Source organism: Xiphophorus couchianus, chromosome 14 (genome assembly GCF_001444195.1).
Source record: "Xiphophorus couchianus chromosome 14, X_couchianus-1.0, whole genome shotgun sequence".
Taxonomy (NCBI): Eukaryota; Metazoa; Chordata; class Actinopteri; order Cyprinodontiformes; family Poeciliidae; genus Xiphophorus; species Xiphophorus couchianus.
The window spans coordinates 2,870,493-2,888,918 of record NC_040241.1 but is presented as its reverse complement, the minus strand read 5'-3'; the positions used below and the strand labels follow the sequence as shown (position 1 = coordinate 2,888,918).

General features: G+C 37.9%; 1 protein-coding gene across 1 annotated transcript; it reads left to right on the top strand.

Moving 5' to 3' along the window:
* The first annotated feature begins 648 nt into the window (after window positions 1–648).
* LOC114157576 (uncharacterized) lies at window positions 649–17,558 on the top strand. Its single transcript, XM_028038654.1, has 10 exons — window positions 649–1,007; window positions 6,234–6,382; window positions 8,466–8,628; window positions 8,730–8,829; window positions 9,488–9,648; window positions 9,768–9,898; window positions 10,594–10,738; window positions 13,750–13,849; window positions 15,280–15,358; window positions 15,494–17,558. The coding sequence occupies exons 1-10, from the start codon at window positions 938–940 to the stop codon at window positions 15,578–15,580; spliced, it is 1,185 nt and encodes a 394-aa protein (XP_027894455.1). The 5' UTR covers window positions 649–937; the 3' UTR covers window positions 15,581–17,558.
* The last annotated feature ends 868 nt before the right edge of the window (window positions 17,559–18,426 follow it).

Below are 18,426 nucleotides of genomic sequence, written 5' to 3'. Positions count from 1 at the left end.
TTCATTCTTTATACCATGTCCTTCTTTTTTTATTTCTCCCTCTTGTTCTGACCTTCCTTTTGACCTCAGCCTTATAATACCTTCCTGCTCTTTTTTTATTTGTTTGTTTACCCCCTCGCCCCTTCCTTCTACTCTTTCTGTCATTTTTGATGAAGTAGATTTGCCAAGTTCATAATTTACTGACCCACTTGTTTCTCGTGACTCAGTTTACAGTAAAGTGTCGTGAAAGTCGTTTATGGCGTCGTTCTAACTATACATTACGGTCTGGAATCAGTCTGGAACAGAAGTGACTCTTAAATAAACTTGGTGCAACATTCTGCTGCTTGGAAAAAATAAAATCCCGTATGCTGCGGTGTGTTTTTATGTTTCTGGCCTTTCTCTGCTCTCTCCTGCACGCCGCGTGTTTTGTTTTCACATAAATCCATTACCATACAGATTTTCAGCTTAATGATTCACAGACTCATTAAGCGGCTGACGACTTCCTGGAGGAATGGATGGACACTTGTGTTTATGATATCCCACAAATGACACGCATGCGCTTAGCCCTCCTCTCCCAGTGTTGTGGTTTCTCCTCCTACAGTCAAGCAGAGTTTTATGGAGCTAACCTGGTGTTGACAGACTATGTAGGTCTGACTGTCATCTCCTCCTCCTCCTCCTCCTCCTCCTACTGTGCTCCCGCTCAGCTCCGCCGCCGCCGTTCCCTTCAGACACCTCTGACCCACCGAGACTGTCTGTGCTCATATTTCTGTTCCCATTCGGTTTCTCTTCTTCTGCTTTTCTGAAGTGGTCCTCCGGGCACCCTTCCTCTTGTGCTTGCCTGTCGCCGGGCACTGATTTGTAGTTTGTCTTCTCCTTCCTGTCCCCTCGGAATACGAGAGCTCCCGTGGGAAGTTTTGTCGCGCGCAGAACGGCACAACTCAGACGCTCGAGGACAAACATGAGCGCGACGCCGCAATTTGTCGCCTTCCTGAGCTTCGCCATCGTGATGGCGTCCTACGGCGAAGCAGGTAAAACTTTTTTTTTTTTTTTTTTTTAAATAACTAAATGTTTTCCCCCTTCCTTCTTTACACGTTTTTTTTTCGGGGGAGGAGGAAATTAATGAAGTTTGGAGTCTGGCTTCAACCCAACACCTGTTGGTTGCTCTGTCTTTTCTGTCCATTTTATCTCTCATTTTCTTAACTATATTGAAGGGTAAGCTAGCGGTGTTCGGTATCTAAATTGCACTTAATGCTATTTACAGCACAATATAATTACCAGTTCTTAGTCGTGTGATTTACCTCCGTGTCCGAGTTGCTCTTAAATAACTTTACACTGATTGTATATAATGTTCTTATTTAACAAGAGCTGTTTTCTCTGTCCACCAAATGTGTTTTTTTTTTTTGGTCAATATTTAGAGCGTGAAATGTATCAATAAATAGTAGGTAGAACTAGAATGGTTATGGCATTAAGTTTTGGGGCTGAATTGAAGCTGTCGCGGTTGTGGAAAGTCGGCCAAAAGGAGGATGTAAAACGATTTATTGCGGTAGAATTTGTAATAGTAGTTTCAGCAGAGCTGTAATAGAAATGAAATGAAAATGTGCTTTTGAACGCTTACTAATGCTGCGTCCTTCACTGCGCCGCTTTCGACAGCTGTCATTCCTGAAACGCACAGAAAACTGGTTTCCATCGGCGTGAGTTCGAATCCGATTCCCGGCGTTTCGCTGCTTTTCTAGGAATGACGACCTTATTCGATGGCGCCTAATTCGGAATCTAAAACGCAACAAACGCCTCATGTTTTGGGCATTTTCTCAGCAAAATTAAAAAGCACGTATTAATTTATTTTCCTTTGAAAAAACAACAACAAACAAATATTACACTAAAAAAACAACTTTCCCTTTTTTGTGATCATAAACAATGAGTGGAAATTTTAGTGGTTTAATTTTCTTATAATTTCACTGTGGCATCAAGGCCCCCCGTATCCCGTTTATCTCACAGTATAATGTGCTATAAATACAAATGATTCAATTGTATAATCCTGATCATTTGTTTCAAGGTGAGAAAGTGTGTGGGACAACGCTTTTGAGGTGCATAAAACCCACAGCGCCTCCTGCAGTATGCGATGTTTAGAATTAGATGTCGTGAGGAATGTAAAAATCATAAAACATGTTGTTTAGCTTTAACAGTGATTTTCAAAATCAAGATACATTTTATAGTGCTGCTTATCAGTTGTTGTTTTTTTTTTTTGTTTGTTTTTTAAGAAAACAAAAAAAAAGGCCCTTGTAAGTAAATGTAATGTTTAGTATTTTAAAACAAACATCTTAACTTTGGTTTGTATTTTTGTGTTTTGTTTCTGGTTGCTAATAAGAAACTCCCTTATGCAAAAACATGCACCAGGTTCTGTTGCACACCAAAGGTCGTACGGCACAACATGAATAAAAAAAACAGGGTGTAAAAATAATTACGCTTACATTTTTGATAAGTTTAATGATGAAAAATGTTCTTTTTAAAAGTGACGTCTTTATAACATTGTGAACCACATGTAAAAAAAAAAAAAAAAAACACGAACAAAACAAACCTCTCAGTGTACCAGACATGCCGCCATGATGTGAAGCTTGTGTTTTGCTTGTGTAAGTTGAAGATGTCAGAATATGAGAAAAAGTGCCAATTTTTCTTTATTCTTTGCCAATTATTTTATGTTTTTATTATTTTATGTAAGAAAAGAAAATATGATCACATTTAAGAATCTGTTTATCCTTTTTGACCACAGAAAGAAAAGAAATTATATTGTACTTTAGTGTTTTAGTTTTCTTTTTTCATGACTGGTTTCTGATCCAGAAACATTTATTTATAATTATTAATTAAAAGGATTTTTTTTGGTCAAGCTGTGGTGGCGCAGGGATAAAGCATCAACTCACATATGGAGGCTTTGATGCGGACGCCGTAGGTTCGAGTCCAGGCCTTTTGAAAAAAGTAAAAGGATTTTTTAAAAACAGAACCTCATCTAACTTTATGTAGATGCCAAAGAAAAGCTAAAAAAAAAAAGGTCAATATTTGTATCCAAAATAAACTAAAGTTCTCAAGTTTCTATTTGTGTTTAAAAGAGTGATAACTTATTTTAAATGTTGAACTAAAGCAGATTCCATAAAAACAGGGAAATAGGCTACAAAGCATGCTAACTTTGCCCTCATTTCCATGTCAGATTTCCATGATAACTTAAAGACGTTGGATTCTGGTTTCCCTGTTTCACATTCAAAATTGTTTTATTCCCCCGACGTTATCTTTCTGAATGACCTATTTGAATTTATTGTAATAGATTTAAACAGTAATAAAATGTGGCCAATTTCATTTGTAGAGTAGCTTAAAAGTATTTTTTCCTGTTTTATTTGTTGTTGTTGTTTTTCTGAAGGCAGGCAGAGAAATGATCTCATGCTTTAGCTGGGTCAGATCTAAGTGTTGTTGCTCTATAGGAGGACAGGTGAATGAACTGGAAAGCTGTTTGTGACTGCTCTTGATACGGTGCTGTGATCTGGTCGACTGCGGCTGCTAACACTGTAAATACACCTGAAACTATACTGGAGAGGCATTTCCCAAAAGCTCAATCTGGTTTTTCATTTTACTTGAATATTTTAACGGCTATCAAATTAATGTTTCAATAACTTTTGCCACTCAGCCCATTTGCTTCTGGTAATGCTAAAAAAAAAATCATACTGTTAGGGGTACGTGCTTTGATAAATTTAATTAAATTTTATTTTATTAATGGGGTATAAAGTAGCAGTGAGTGGGAGTATGGGGGTTCTTTCATTTTATGTGTGTGATGAACTCTCTTTGAATATATATATATATATATATATATATATATATATATATATATATATATATATATATATATATATACAGTATATATAAGTTCTAAAGCTGTAAACAGCTTGTTTTTTCAATATGCTTTTAAGTTACTTTAATAAGCATTATGGAATCATTTTAATTCATTATGGTCTCTGTTTTCTTCTTCCTCTATTTACTGTTATCTGACAGAATGGAAAAAAAAAACTGTTTACGGTCTAATCAGAGTCATAAATGCATACTATTGATTTCTAACACAAATCTAAAACCTTCTACAGTAGTTGTGGGAAGTGCCGTCTGTATACATCAGTTTGCTTTACTCTCTCAAATGAACTTAGTTTCGTTTTATTTATTTATTTATTTTTAAATGTGACGTTCCAGAGGATACTTGACCTTTTACTTCTTCCATAAACATAAATTCAGGCTGAACTTTGTCGGAATAAGGGACATTTCAACATATTTGACCAGCATAACGTGCATCACTGATATTACCTAAGAAACTACGTGTTTGCATCCGCAGAGAGCTGATACTAATTATCAGATCTCACCACCTCTCATCATAGCTGGTAACGTGCTATCCCTTTATTTATTCAATTTGCTGATATTGATCACCAGAGACCCTCACAGTCTTTAAAGCGTTTATTAGAATATATAGATTTTAACGCATGCCTACCTTCACTGTTCAGTTTTCTGGTCCGATGTTCAAAACCTGGACTTTTTTTCTTCTATAAATAGTTTCAACGTTTCTCTTTAGAAGCATAGATGTACGTGGGAACATTAGGAAGAGAATGCTAATTAGATGACTGGAACACTTTACCTTCACGGAAGCAAAGCTCACGTCCTTTTAGCTTTGCCAAATCGTCCTGGTTCTGAAACTTGACTTTCAGAACTTGATGCAGAGGCATCACCGCCCAGCTAAATGCAATCAAGAGCTGATCATTACTCTGTTAAAATGAGTAAAACATTATGTTGAGGTGCCAAAATATGCAATTTTAGTTTTTCCACTTGCAATTCTTTCAACAGTCTTAACTCCGGAGCTCAAACTAATCACAGCATCTTTTGCTGTGAAATTTACGGGAATTTTTGGAAAATGATTGGACCTTACAACACGTGACGCCCTGAAGTTATCACACCTAAAATGTTGCTAAAGGTTTTAATTAAGGAAAAAAAAAAAGCCTAAATCTGTAAATATTGCTTTAAAATAAAAAAATAAAAATGCAAAAAATTATACAATTGCTTTTATTCTAAACAAATAAACAACAAAACGTAACAGGTGTTTTTGCACCCAAAACAATGTAACACTACATTACAACCATTAAAATACATTTATTTTGGTTTGGAATTTAATATCAATTATAGATTTATATAATCTATAACTGATTAGAATTGTTTTCTGTTGTAGCCAGCTGAATTGCGCAGCAACAAGTTGGGGTGGGGGAGGAAGCTCTTTCTCTTGCTTCTCATTAAAAGGACTTTAAATCATAGGACTAGTCAGGCATTGCATTTGATTTGGAAAGAGTCATTTTTGTAAAATCTTGTACCTAATAGCAGTGCCAGTCCATGCTGTTAGAATAAATGAAATAAACTGAAATGATTTGTAAAATGCTCAGATTGTTGCAGAGAGTTGCCGTTTCTTGCTCTTACAGATCTAAATTGATCCAGTGTGTACGCTTTTTAATAACAGAATGTAAATCTGAAATGAATCAAACCCCAGATCAAATTAGGCTTATTTGCAAATTATACAAACCAGTACCTGTTAAAACAGTTCATGTAAGTCAGCATAAGTTCTACTGCCTGTGGTTTCTCTAAATGTAGCAGCCTGTTGCTGCAGAAGGGCTTCATAGCCAGAAACCGGCTTCTGGCAACATTCCTGAAGAATCTGAGCCGGTCCTTCTGGGCAAAGGCTTCCGGTTCATTAACATTCTTGGGTCCGTGGCTGCAGCTGCCATTTTTTCAATTATTCTGCCCCCTGTGACGGCCACTCTAGTTTCTAGAGCGTCTCCCGGAAGACTTGGTGGACACTGAGGTGTGTTTGGGATCATCGTCCTGGTTGGAGGTCCAGTGATGGCCAAGCTCGAGCTTCCTCGCAGATGGCTTAATAGCTTTTTGCCAATATTTTTATGATGTTCATTAGGATTCATTGGGCTTCTAAACTGTCCACTTTGCTATTTCTGTAACATAGACGGTACTCCTGTTTCAGTGCTTCTGGGTTTTCTTGCTGTCGTTTTCTGTTTGTTTCTCCACCGTCTTCTCAAACTCCCAGTTGGTTTCTTCCTACTAACCAGCCCAATCCTTTGATATTTCCTTTCATTCCCAGTGACCAGAGAGTGTTTGACTCAGATGTATTGGTGCTGTATCTTTATGCAGCCTCTTTATGCTGCGTGTCTGACTGTTGTTTTTCTTCCCTCTTACAGATCGCCGTCTTCCTGCCCCCCAAAAATATACTCATCACTGGGCGGATAGATTTGTTGTGGTAGTGAACTGGACTTGGCCGAAGCCCAAGGAGCTGCCACAGAGCTGTAACGTTAATTTTGAGATACGATGGTCGGAGAAGCAGCAGGATGTAAGAATGGCTACATTTGGGGGGTGGGGCAGGACATGCATAGTGTGATTATGATGATGATGACCTACATTCTCTTCACGTAAAAACTATGGATGCACTAATCCCCTTTTTTCACTTTTGATACTGACACAGATATCTGAGGTTTAGCATCGGCCGTTACTGATCCGATACAGAAAAACAGCTGAATTGACTTAAAATATTTCTTTTTTTAAAACACAGACATAAATGTCTCAAATTATATATTTGACAAGCTTGGCAAATAACAAAGTAAATCCACCAAGAGTAGACTGTGGGGTATAAAACTATCAACAACAACAACAACAAAATCAAAAGATATCAATCAAGCCCTAAAATAACCAAATGAGCATTTATCTTTGGGATCAGCTAGGACTTTAACTGTTCCAGGATCAAACTCCAGGCTGGAAGATTTCTCTGGGTTACCAGACACTTATTTGACTTTTTCAAAATGAAGAACCTTTGTGAATTCCCTCAGCCAGACAGCAAATTGAGGAGGTTTCTGTAATTTCAGAATAGAGCATTTAGCGATAACGATCACATTGCTCTCTACGGAGCAATGTACATTTTTCCCAGCATGCTGGAAACGCCCAGTTTTGCAGTTTCAGGGTCAAGGTCAATCTTTACCTTTAATTCTGTGGAATAGCATCTAAATATTGAATCATTAAGTCTGGGGCACAACCAAGAGTGATGCGCAAATGTTCTACAGACCCTTTGCATCTGTGACAGGAAATATCCTATTTAGTTTGACCTTCAAATATTTAAATTGGACTGCCTAATGCTAGTTATCTAGCATTACTAGAGCCATGGTGGATGCTATTTAAGGCTCACTTACAAACTTTGTTTTTAATCAAGTTATTAAAGTCCCACATATGTTTAATTATTGTATTTAGTTAAGAGAGTTTATATGAAGAGATGTTAACCAGCAACCAAATCAAATTTTTAGCTTCCAGTAAAATCTCATATATTTTTTCAACCTAGCAAACTACAGCGGTGCCCATCAGTTGAACAGCCAGTTCACTCCACGTCTGAGCTGTTTGTTATCTTTAGTCTTCAAATCTTTTCTGACCTTATCCTGAGGTCACAGCTAGCATTAGGCATTGCCATCATTCAAAACTTTTAATTTCAAGGTCATCACCACTGCTTTTAAGACCTGCGTGCTCCTTTCATGTAACCATGAAAAGAGCACCTAGAGGTGCACTGAGAGTTCTTGATGTTTTTTTTTTGTTTTTTATGTTTTTGCTTTGGTCTTTTGCTTCTTATTTGACCAAATATTTAAGCTCACATTTATCTCCAAGACTTTGAACTCCTTAACATGAAGCCCACAGGCTTACCTGAGTTATACAAGCCAGGTTGTATTTATTTCACAAGAACAATGCTGGATTAGGTGAATTTCCAGTGCAGGATTGACCAGGATTTAGTGGATAAAAAAAGCCTTAACTTCCTTGTTTACATGGGTGCAGGTGAACAAAGTGTTGACACTGGACAACTAAGCCAGGATTTAGCAGATAGACAGAGGTCGCCTCCCAAGCAAAAACGGCTTGAATAAAAATGTTGAGTATTGTGAAGTTGTGGTTAAAAAGCGAAAGGTGAAAAGACGCCCACATAAAGCGACTACAAGTGTTTAATTGTGGCTAACCAAGCCTGACTTTCATCATCTTAGTTTATGCTAACCTTGGATGTTTCATAATGTATCAAATTCCATCAGTTTATATTTAAACAGAAATAGGTTTGTGTGCGTAAGATTCTGTCATTTAAAATGACCAGTAGTAGGTTAGATTAGCTGTCTGTTTTTTTCTTAAATAGAAAAAACTTCAAAGAATTGTTCAAAATATATGAGGTATATGAAATATATAAATACAAACTGCAACAGTAATGTATTTTAAAATCCATTTTTTGAGCATTTTGAATCAATTCAGAATTGAACTAGGCATTGTCATTCTCTATGCAGTTATTTATTTTCTGACTGAAGACATTCTGCTGCTATCTAAACACCTTCAGATTTAACCTGGAATTTCATGGAACAGAGCAATAACTGGATTTAATGCTAGCTGTTGCTGTCTTCCAGGTTGCTCGTGTGGAACACACTAATTTCACTAACTACTATTTAAGTAAAGATTTCACCGCCGACATTCTGGAGCTGAACATTTCCTCCAAACCATTGAAAGGCTGTAAAGGCTGGAATGAAAGTGAGCCTGTAAAAGTGAATATTAAAGCACCGAAATCATATGGTGAGGATGAAGAAACTGTCAAGGAATAATAACAACCCACAGTTGAGCTTTACAGGCAGATGTACAGACTGTAACTATACTTTACTGTTCGTCCTGTGCAGCTGAGTTGGTGAAGGACTTCAGATGTTTTTACCTGTCCAACGACTCCAAGTGTTTCTGGACTGCAGTTGATCCATCGAGGGATCTGAAGGTGTACTACAGGTGGGAATCGCTTTGTTTATTTACGCTCTTAAAAAAGTGTAACAACAGAATAAAAAAATGTCCACAGTACTGGTTAATAACTACTCATGTTCGACTTTGTTGACCCAGAATGTGTTCACAGTAACCTTTGTGAGTACACTGCAAAACCACAAAATCTTACCAGGCATTTTTGGTCTAGATTCTACCACAAATATAACATAATTTGTCTTATTTCCAGAGTTCTAACATGCAAGTAACATTTCATCAACATATAGCAGCTTATGTTAAGTCAGTTATTTCTTAATACCGATTAAAAAAAAAAGTACTAGTTCCACTGGCAACTTATTTCATTTATAATAAGGGGGAAATGCCTGGTTATAAGTAAAATAAGCTGCCAGTGGAACTAGTACATTTTTAAAATGAATGTTAAGAAATTATGGAATTAAAACAAGCTGACTTGTAAGTTAGTTTTGTTTTTTTATGTGTACTTGCACTATAAACTAAGCAAAAATGACTTAAGATTTTATTGCTTTTGCAGTGAGTTGTAAAGAACTGTTTGAAGAGAATGAGTCACCACTCAGATTCGTTTCACAGACTACGTCTCCCTCTAGTGGCTGTAAGGGAACTTGCATCTTAACTTGTAGGTGTGTGACATCTGCTGCCCTTTCTATCATTTCAGGTTCCGTGGAATAGAGAAGAAAGACATACAGAGTCTGAAGGCGTGTGAGGCTTTCAAGATGGAAGGGAGGAGCAGCTGTTCCCTGAAAGTAGAGAAGGATCGAGATATCTTTGTGCTTGTGGAGAATGAGACAAGAATGAACACCTTTGAACCTAAGATGGGTTGGTAGTCTTTGGTGACTTACTTCTATGTTTTATTTATTTCTTTGTACTGCATTTTGGCCTGTCTGATGATGGAGTTTCACCATTTATTTATTTATTTTTTGCATTTTTTTTTTTAGAAATACACGTGCCGAAAATGAGCATCAATGAGACAGGAGCTTATCTCCAACTGACATGGGAAAAACCGGTTGTTGGACCGAACAGTGCGTGGCAATTCTGCGTCTGGTACAAAGAATGTGGAAACAACAAAGTAAGTTTTCATGTCAACATCAAAATATTTAGGAGTTTTATGACGCAACGGAGGTTCTAAAGGTGTGGGTCGTGGTTCCGTTTCGAGGGCAGGGGAGTGAAATCATGGCAAGAGAGGTCCTTCCTGATATTTATTTGCAATGTTTTCACGAGTAAGCTTTACTTTTATGTTGATCTGTTTCAAAACGCTAATAAAATAAATTGAAATTTGTGGTTAGAATGTGATAGAAGTGTCAAAGCCCCAGGAATGTAAATATTGCCATATGCAAAGCTAAAAAAAGAAAGCCCCATCCTGCAAAGGTATGTTGATATCTGATGCAAGCCAGTTTTTTCTAGGTCTTTAAACTACTTAAAAAAAAAAAAAGCGATCATGTTTGTGAACAATCAAGCACTGAGCTACTGAACTACAATACAGTCACATTGGCATCTCAGGAAGTGTTTAGTTTCACTTCTGTTTTCAAATGAGAAAAGGCTAATACTCCTGTTTAATTCCATTGTTTTGGTAAAATGCTGTTCCTCTTTCCTTACGAGCAAGATTACACAAAAGCTGGTTCACTTTTTTGACAAGAAAATACAACAGAAATATGAGACATGTGAGCAGAAAATATTTTCCCTTTGCTACAGTTTGGGAATCATGTCCTTTATACTTTATCTTCTGAGTTATAAAAGTAAGCTAATGATAACCCTTTCTTTCAGCCTCCTTGGTGCTATACGTTCAGTCAACATCGAACTGTGGACATCCCCTACAATAAATGCTGTAGGTACGAGTTTCAGTACAACATCAGCACTACTGGGTTCTACAAACACGTATCCAGTGACACCAGTGAAGTTATACCCTATGGTAAATATCCAGTTTTATTTAAATCTTTCTGTCTTGACATGGCTCATATCAAGTGGAATTATTTACATTATTTGTACATTTTCTTTGAAATACACATATTTTAGGTAGAGACCGATGATTTCTCACTCTGGATCGTCATATCTTTTAGCTTTAGCAGACAGAAAGAGTCTCTTCTCCGTTGTCACACACAGGTCTGATGAAAGTACAGCAACGTGGTTGCCTGACATGCGCTCCATATCACGAACAGATAATGCAAATTGGAATATGATCAATGTATTGTGTCTTTGGACCATCACATGCTGTGTCATATCTCAGCACATTTGAAATGAAGATTAGAGCTAAGGAAGACTTAAGGCAAAAAAGGCTAAAGGGTTAATATTTATAAGGTATAATGTTTAACATTTATTGCTCTTTTGATGTTGATACGTACATTCTTAAGCAAAAAATATAGAATAAGCTGCTCGTAAATTTAATAGTTTGATGTAACATGTGGTTCCCAGCGTACATAGACTAACAAGACATTCTGTCGAGTGCATCTGAAAGGACCTCAAGAAGTTCACAGAACAACATTATAAAACATTTGCAAAAAATTCAAATCCATATCAAAAAGGACGTAGTGAGGATAAGAAACTCTCTCTTTGTTGCTGCGCTGGTTCAATGAATGTTGCTAACACAAAGGTCTCTTACCTGAATCATCCCACTTCAATCGCCAGAGGCAGCGTACCTGTTCTCACCTGAGCACATAGACACCTTTGTCTTCTTTTCATGTTGAAATTTACAAACATCTCAGTTTGAAACACATCTCTAATATGTGAATGTAAGTTCTAAGTTTGGGTTTCCTGTAGATTCTCTTAGCTTGCCAGCTGTAGTTTTACATTACAGTAGCTGCTTTCAGGATATGTGAGATTGCCTAGAAAAAAGATGATTCACACTTTTTTTTTTTTTTTGGAGTGAGGTTATGTGAATCTATTATTGCTAATCCTCTTCTTGCCTGTGTTAGAAATGTTTCACATCACTGTGAGCTTGGTGAAAAAGTAAACACACCTCCGGAGTGATTGAAACTTGCCAGCTAAAACGGTTGGTACACTTCAGAGCAGCTTGGTAGCTTTCTGCCAATTACTTTGCTATTACTACTTCAACAACCTCATGGTGATGTGACATCCTTACAAAGTAACGTGTTACTGACGTCGGGCCACTTTTTTCAGTAACAATCTAACGCGTTGCTATTTCAAATCCAGTAGTCAGACTACAGTTACTTATCGAAACCACTTTGCGTTACTGTGCGTTACTATTTTCTTTTGTAACTTTATTTTATTTCCTCTACGCGTCTTGTCGAGTGATCGCCGTTTCTATGCGACAGCATCAGCAGCGACAGAAACGTAAACAATGGAGGGAAGAGGGAGATGCGCATTTTGTTGGTAGAAAAACAGGAACTATTTTGAGTTTCTGTCGCCAAGTTCGATTATTATAAGCGGCTTTGGGCTTGTTTTTTTCTAAAGTCGCTAGCAAATTTAATGAGTGGCGGGTTGCGCTTTTTGAGCTCGTTTTTGAAAGTGAAGTTGCTCATTTGGGCTTGGAAATAAGCAGAGACTCATCATAAATCCCAGAATTTGTCCGTCATTAAGGTAGTTTTACTCAGGCTCTCCCTGTCCATCATTTCCCGGATGATCCGTCCTGCTGTGTCTTTGTTAATGTCAATATTACCTGTGAATTACGTCGAGTTATCCAGAACATTGGAAACATTGAGACTAATATGAGCAGCGCAATAAACGTGAAAACAGCCACCAGTGAATGAGTCCGTAAAGTTGTGCAACTAAACGCCATTATAATTACTAATATTAAGATAAGTGTCACAAATCTGTGCAGCAGCCATCTGAATTGTGGAGCTGCAGGAGGAGCTCTGTGCACTGCGCTCTGACACCAAACGCAGGGCCGTAACGCACAACCTGGAGGCTGGGGGGGGGTTAAAATCCTTCTTAGAGTTTTCCAGACAATAGTTCAACACACAAAAACACACACATTACTAACGTTTTTTTGTACTGTTGTAACCATTAAACAATATCTCCTTCAGTTCAATCTTATAAGTGTTATAAATGTAGATACATTGTTGATATTACCTTTATAAAATTACTTGCAATTAAGTATTGGCAAAGATCAATGTAATTTTCACAGGTGGCGGAGCGTTGTTGTTAGCAGCTGCTGAAAGTAACTAAAGTTACTTTTGATGTAACTTAGTTACTTTCCAAATCAAGTAATTAGTAATCTAAGTTACTTTTTCAAGGAGTAATCAGAAATCCGATTAAAGTTACTTTTTCAAAGTAACTATGCCATCACTGCCTACAGGCAAAACATTCTTAAAACAGTTTCCAAATAATTTGGATGCATCATTATACTGGAAAAAAAACAAACTATAATATCAGTAGAGATCATCCCAGAAAGTATAGTGCTTATAAAATTCAAGACTCAATAAGCCTTAGCTGGCATGTTAAGTAGTGTCGTCCCTAACCCACAAAAAAGTGGAGAAACATTGAGATTTTCAGCTGATAGAAAATGAACAAATCTGGCAACAATTAAAAGCGTAGTTGGTGAAAAAGGAACTGCATGTCAGCACAAGTACCTCATTCCAACGGAGACAGCAGTGGAGCATGGCGCAATGACCCCAACCTCATCCTGATTATAATCCTTCAACAAAACATGTTACATAATCAAACACACAGAGACTGAAGAACTACTGTAAAGAAGTGGGACAGAATGCACTTACAGTACTGTGAAAAACTAAGATTATTTTAGAGTGTACTCAGGTTTTCTGTTCAGTAGAACTCGCAGTCTCTACTGGCATGCCGCTACTTACTTTGTTTCTCCTTTCTGTTTCTGTTCTGTAGTTAGTCCTTGAAATCGTTTGTATATTTGGTTTACTGTGAGCAGAAAAGAGCTGAAGGCTCTTCAGAGTTTTGAGAGCAAGAGGCTAAAAATTGTATTCAACCACTAAAGAGGCTTTCTTTTTCTTGAAGGTACCACAAGTTCTTGCATCAGTTCGGCAAATGTGGTGGCCATCATCATCCCGATCATCGTCTGCTTCTGTGTCATCTTATCTATCTACTGCTTCAAGAAGTACGTGTGTGTGAGGAGAAAAGGGGAGATGGGTGGGGAAGGTTGGGGGTAATTACAAGTTTAAAAACTTGTTTAGAGAGAAAGAATTCAGGGTCTGTGTCACAAAAGCCAGAAACACTGCAGTGCATTTATAGGAATCACTTGTGCATGAGTGAAGAAGAAGAGAAAACGGAAACATGAACCAGATAAAGTTGTCGTCGCTGCACATTTCTGGAGAATTGCCAAAATATTAGGCAACAATTACATAGCAACCCACAAATTTATGTTGAAAAATCACAAGAGTTCCAGACATTTTGCATATCTGCCAGACACGTAAGTTACATTCCTAGTCAACAAAACAAAATGAAACGGGAAACATTTTGAAGTTCAAAATTTACCAGTGAGCCGTATTCATGCCACTTGGAACTTTTTCACTTTTTATCACGTTGAAAACACATACCTGAATGTATTTTATTGGGATTTTAAGTGATAAACAAAGTCAAATTGTGCAGGGGAAGGAAATATGAGATGTTTTTGACAAAACAGCATGATGAAAAGCAAGCAGCCGAACAGACAGGTGGTGGATAAAGTTGTGGAAAGGCTTGAAACAGGTCTAGGTTATAAACTGAACTAAATCAGCGGAAAATAGAAAGTGCGTGGCACAACCGCAAATCTACCAACACCACGATCCTCCATCGTAAGCCAACTTAGGAGGGAAAAATCTATGGAGAAGATTTGTTTTGCATTCCACAAATATTTGTTGGAACTTTGAAAGGAAGCCCCAACAAGCCTCCACTGCAGCCTGCTACAAGCAATGTAAGGCAAACTGAACGTATGTAAAAGAATATATTCTGTTGGTCTATATTTTGGCCTGCATGCAAAATGCTATTTGTGGAGAAAAACTACAACCTTTGAAACCATGGTGAAGCAAGATGGTGACAGGAACAAGGAAGTTGGTGAGAGTGGATGAAGCTAAATACAGTACAGAAGCATGTTAAGGGAGAGAATCAGCTTCCAGTGCAATGATCATAAACACAGAACCAGAGCTGCAGCCTTTATGTCGCATAAAAACATGTTAGAATGGAACAGTCTAAGTCCCGTCTGTGACAAGACTTGAATGTTCACAGATGGTATTTGGAAAAAAGAAAGACAAAAAGCTTCACTCCAAAGGTATTCAGACCTGGCACCAACATGCCCTGAACGTTTTGCAAAAAGCACATTGAAGTTTGTTGTTTTAGCTCAACCAAATGTCGAAATGTTACCGAATACTTTTGCAAGGGTTGTAAACACACTGTGTTGCTGTGTAAATGCAGGTCACCTGGGTGTGACCTGTGCGGTTGAAGTATTACTGGAGCCTCTCCTGTAGGCATGACGAGTCGTAACATGATTCACAGAAACCCTGTTTCTTTTCACTCATACATTGTTCTGTTTATTTGCTTCCCTATTTGCAGACATGAGAAAATCTTCGGCTGCACCCGGCTGGACCCCTCTGTAATAAAGGAGATATTAAACCTCAATAAGGAAAATAAGGTGATTTTTTAAATATATATATATATATATATATATATATATATATATATATATAAGAAAAGTGTAAAAATGTGAATACATATCTCAGTTTTTCTCAGTTTTCACAAAGGTTTTGACGCTCTTCTCGATTTTCAGATTCCCCAGGGGAACTTGTTAATGCAGCACCAAGGGGAGCACACAGACACTTGCGCTCGACTCGTACCTGGAAAGGAGGGATGTTGACCTGTTGTTATACACAGTCAAATATCTGCCAGGCAGCTGGACTTGAACTCTAAGTGAACCTACAAAAGAAGCTAAACATTTGGTTTAGAGGCTTGGCTGCGCTGACTCACAGAAACACCGTTTCTTCCTCTGGATTTGCTGAGAGGGGGAGCTAACCTGTGCTAACAGCCGGGAGAGAACTGCCACCACTAAATGTCAGCGGAAACATGCGAACATGGCGCTTCAGCTCTATAAATTTTGACCTGTAAAATGGGAAGCTTGCAGCGTTATATTGAAATCTCAAAACTACTGCATGAAAAGCAAAAACTGTGGACTATGCCCATTACTTTGGAAGTTCATCGTCGTTCTTTAAGAAGTCTCAACGCTGAAAGCTAGCAGTCTGATCAGGATTCTTCAGAATCCTTTTCCAGGTTTCCTGCATTTTGTTGTGTTCACTCACAAGATGAGCCCATATTATCTATTTTTTTAAAATTTCTTATACTCGAGTCCTGAGTGGAAGCTACTCTGTGGGCCCTTGAACACAACGGTTCCGAGTCAGGCCTGATTCCACTTCTGCTTGCGTCGACGGAATGGAGTCTGAAGATGTTCAGCTGACGCCCACAAGCAGAGCTACGTTCTAACCAATCGTTCTGCGATGGCGGTCTGGTCAACACAATCTGGTCAACTTTCTGATGCCGGAGCGACTGGAGGCAGCTTAAACAGGGGGCGGTCTTTGCAGCCAAACTGTAGCGTGAAATGGGTTTGTGATGGACAATGTTCTGTTGAGTCTCTTTCTGTCTATGTATTTGTTTACTGCACTGGGTTTATAAGGAGTTATGCTGAAATCCCTTCAGGTGGTGGTACCACCCCTAACCTTTAACCCTCATAATTCCATTAACTGCATCCAGCCCAAACTGTACCACAACCTCTACCTTGTTTTCACAGATGACTGTAAATTGTCACTTGTGCCAACCTTCTGTTTACATATTTCCCACAGTTCTTTAACTGTGGCTTTATCACCTCATAAAACTAAATTTAGCCAAAGTGTCTTGTATAAAACGTGGGTGGAGAAGGATAATAGAACTTTTTTCATGTCTGCCTCAAGAGTTGCTACATGGCAAAAATCTTTTTTTTAATTTTTTTATTTTTTTTTACTGAGACTGTACCTAATAAGGCTTAAGAAAACAATAGCGATAACTGAAGGATTATGCATTACCACTTTAAGACTAAACTGGAACGTTTGGTTCTTCAGAAGAAAGAGGAGTGGCTTTAGTCGTTGCCACAATCCTGTCATTCCTCTCCATGGCAGTGCAGATGAGTTGCCGATAAAGGGCATCACAGACAGTATAAGGAAATGCAATCTGTGGAAACTAACATTTAAAAAAGGCCTTCCAGTAACCAAATGGGGTAATGTACGGAGAGGAAGAAAACTTTGTGGTCATGACCTCCAACTCGGGAGAAGAAGACGGCTAGTTGTGGTGTTTCATGGCTTTTGTACTTCATAGGAAATGGGTTTAAATGGCAGGTTAGCAGCTAAGCTAAAGACAGCCAGTGATGACCTGAGTGGTGGGAAGTAAATAAACAATCTTCTGTTTGTGCAGGTTTGCTACTATGTGGCACAATTCTATGTGCTTGGGCTTAATGGCTGAAGCTAGCTCCTAGCATGAGTTGGCATTACTTCTCTTTGATGAAATACTAAATATGAACGAGAAGCTCATGGCACAACTTTATTTCCTCTTTTTGAACCACTGTAAGCATGTGTCCAGATATTCATGAACCCCCAGTAACTCTGACTCCGACTTAGCCAATTTTCTGGTATGCTTTACAAAGGTATAAGGTTTTCATCGCTGTAAGCAGTTTGCTGTAAATCTTAACTGCAGTTTAAGGATGTATTCCCACACTGTAAATCAGCTTTTGAACTCTCTGAAAGGAGAACAGGGATGAAATACTGTAAATAGTTGAGAAAATATTAAACTGATGAAAAGCTTTGTTCAATTTATCAAATGTTGTTGTTGCTGCTTTGTTACTTTAACCTTGAGCACACAGAAATCCATGTCTCACCACCGCGTACTAGAACTCTTTGTTCCCCAAAATGAATCGGCCTATTCTCTTGTTTCTTCTTTATGGGTTGTAGTATCTCTGTTGGTCTGGGTTAGACTAACAGAGAAAGTAAATGGATGGAAAAAATGCCTATGTTTGTTTTGCTGGTGGATTTGCATACATTTTATAATCCAGCAGCAGATGCTACCATTTCAAGCTTTCTTTGTGTGGCTTTTTTAGTTCAGTGCCCCTTGTTTATCCTTTAGCTCTCCTCTAAATATATCTACAATTAATAAGTTAAACAGTATTATTGTTAGAATTCAGGTAAAACAGAACAACAAACACTACAAATGACCCTGATATTGCCATGACAACAAATAGACCTGTTTTGGACCCACAATTTTTGCTGTACACATGTTGGAGGGACACATTTTATGTCATTTTGGGTTTTATTACAAATAATTGTTTTTGTTAATGATAAGCTTTTAAACTGTAAATAATAGCTTGAAGCTGTTTCACAAATCTTTACATTCAAGGCAACTTATCACTAACATGTCGCATAAGGTCAAACAATATCTTAGAGTCCAGTGTGGATGTCTTTAAAATAATATCTATGTCTAAAATGGTAAAAAAAAATGTATATAAGAGAAAAGTTCACTGAACTGAACTCTGCTTTAGTTTAGTGAGGTTTTATACTCGGGGACAATGACTGCTACAGCTGTGGAAGAATGCAAACCGGCAGACTGACGGAAGTTGAATAACACAAAGGATGTTGAACTACAAAGAAACTAGAAACCATGGGGGCGAGACTAACAGTGATCGAAGAG

Coding starts and splice junctions, on each gene's coding strand:
- LOC114157576 (XM_028038654.1), top strand. CDS start 938: ATGAGCGCGACGCCGCAATTTGTCGCCTTCCTGAGCTTCGCCATCGTG. Junction 8,629..8,729: donor TAAAGCACCGAAATCATATG/GTGAGGATGAAG, acceptor CGTCCTGTGCAG/CTGAGTTGGTGAAGGACTTC. Junction 15,359..15,493: donor ACCTCAATAAGGAAAATAAG/GTGATTTTTTAA, acceptor CTCGATTTTCAG/ATTCCCCAGGGGAACTTGTT.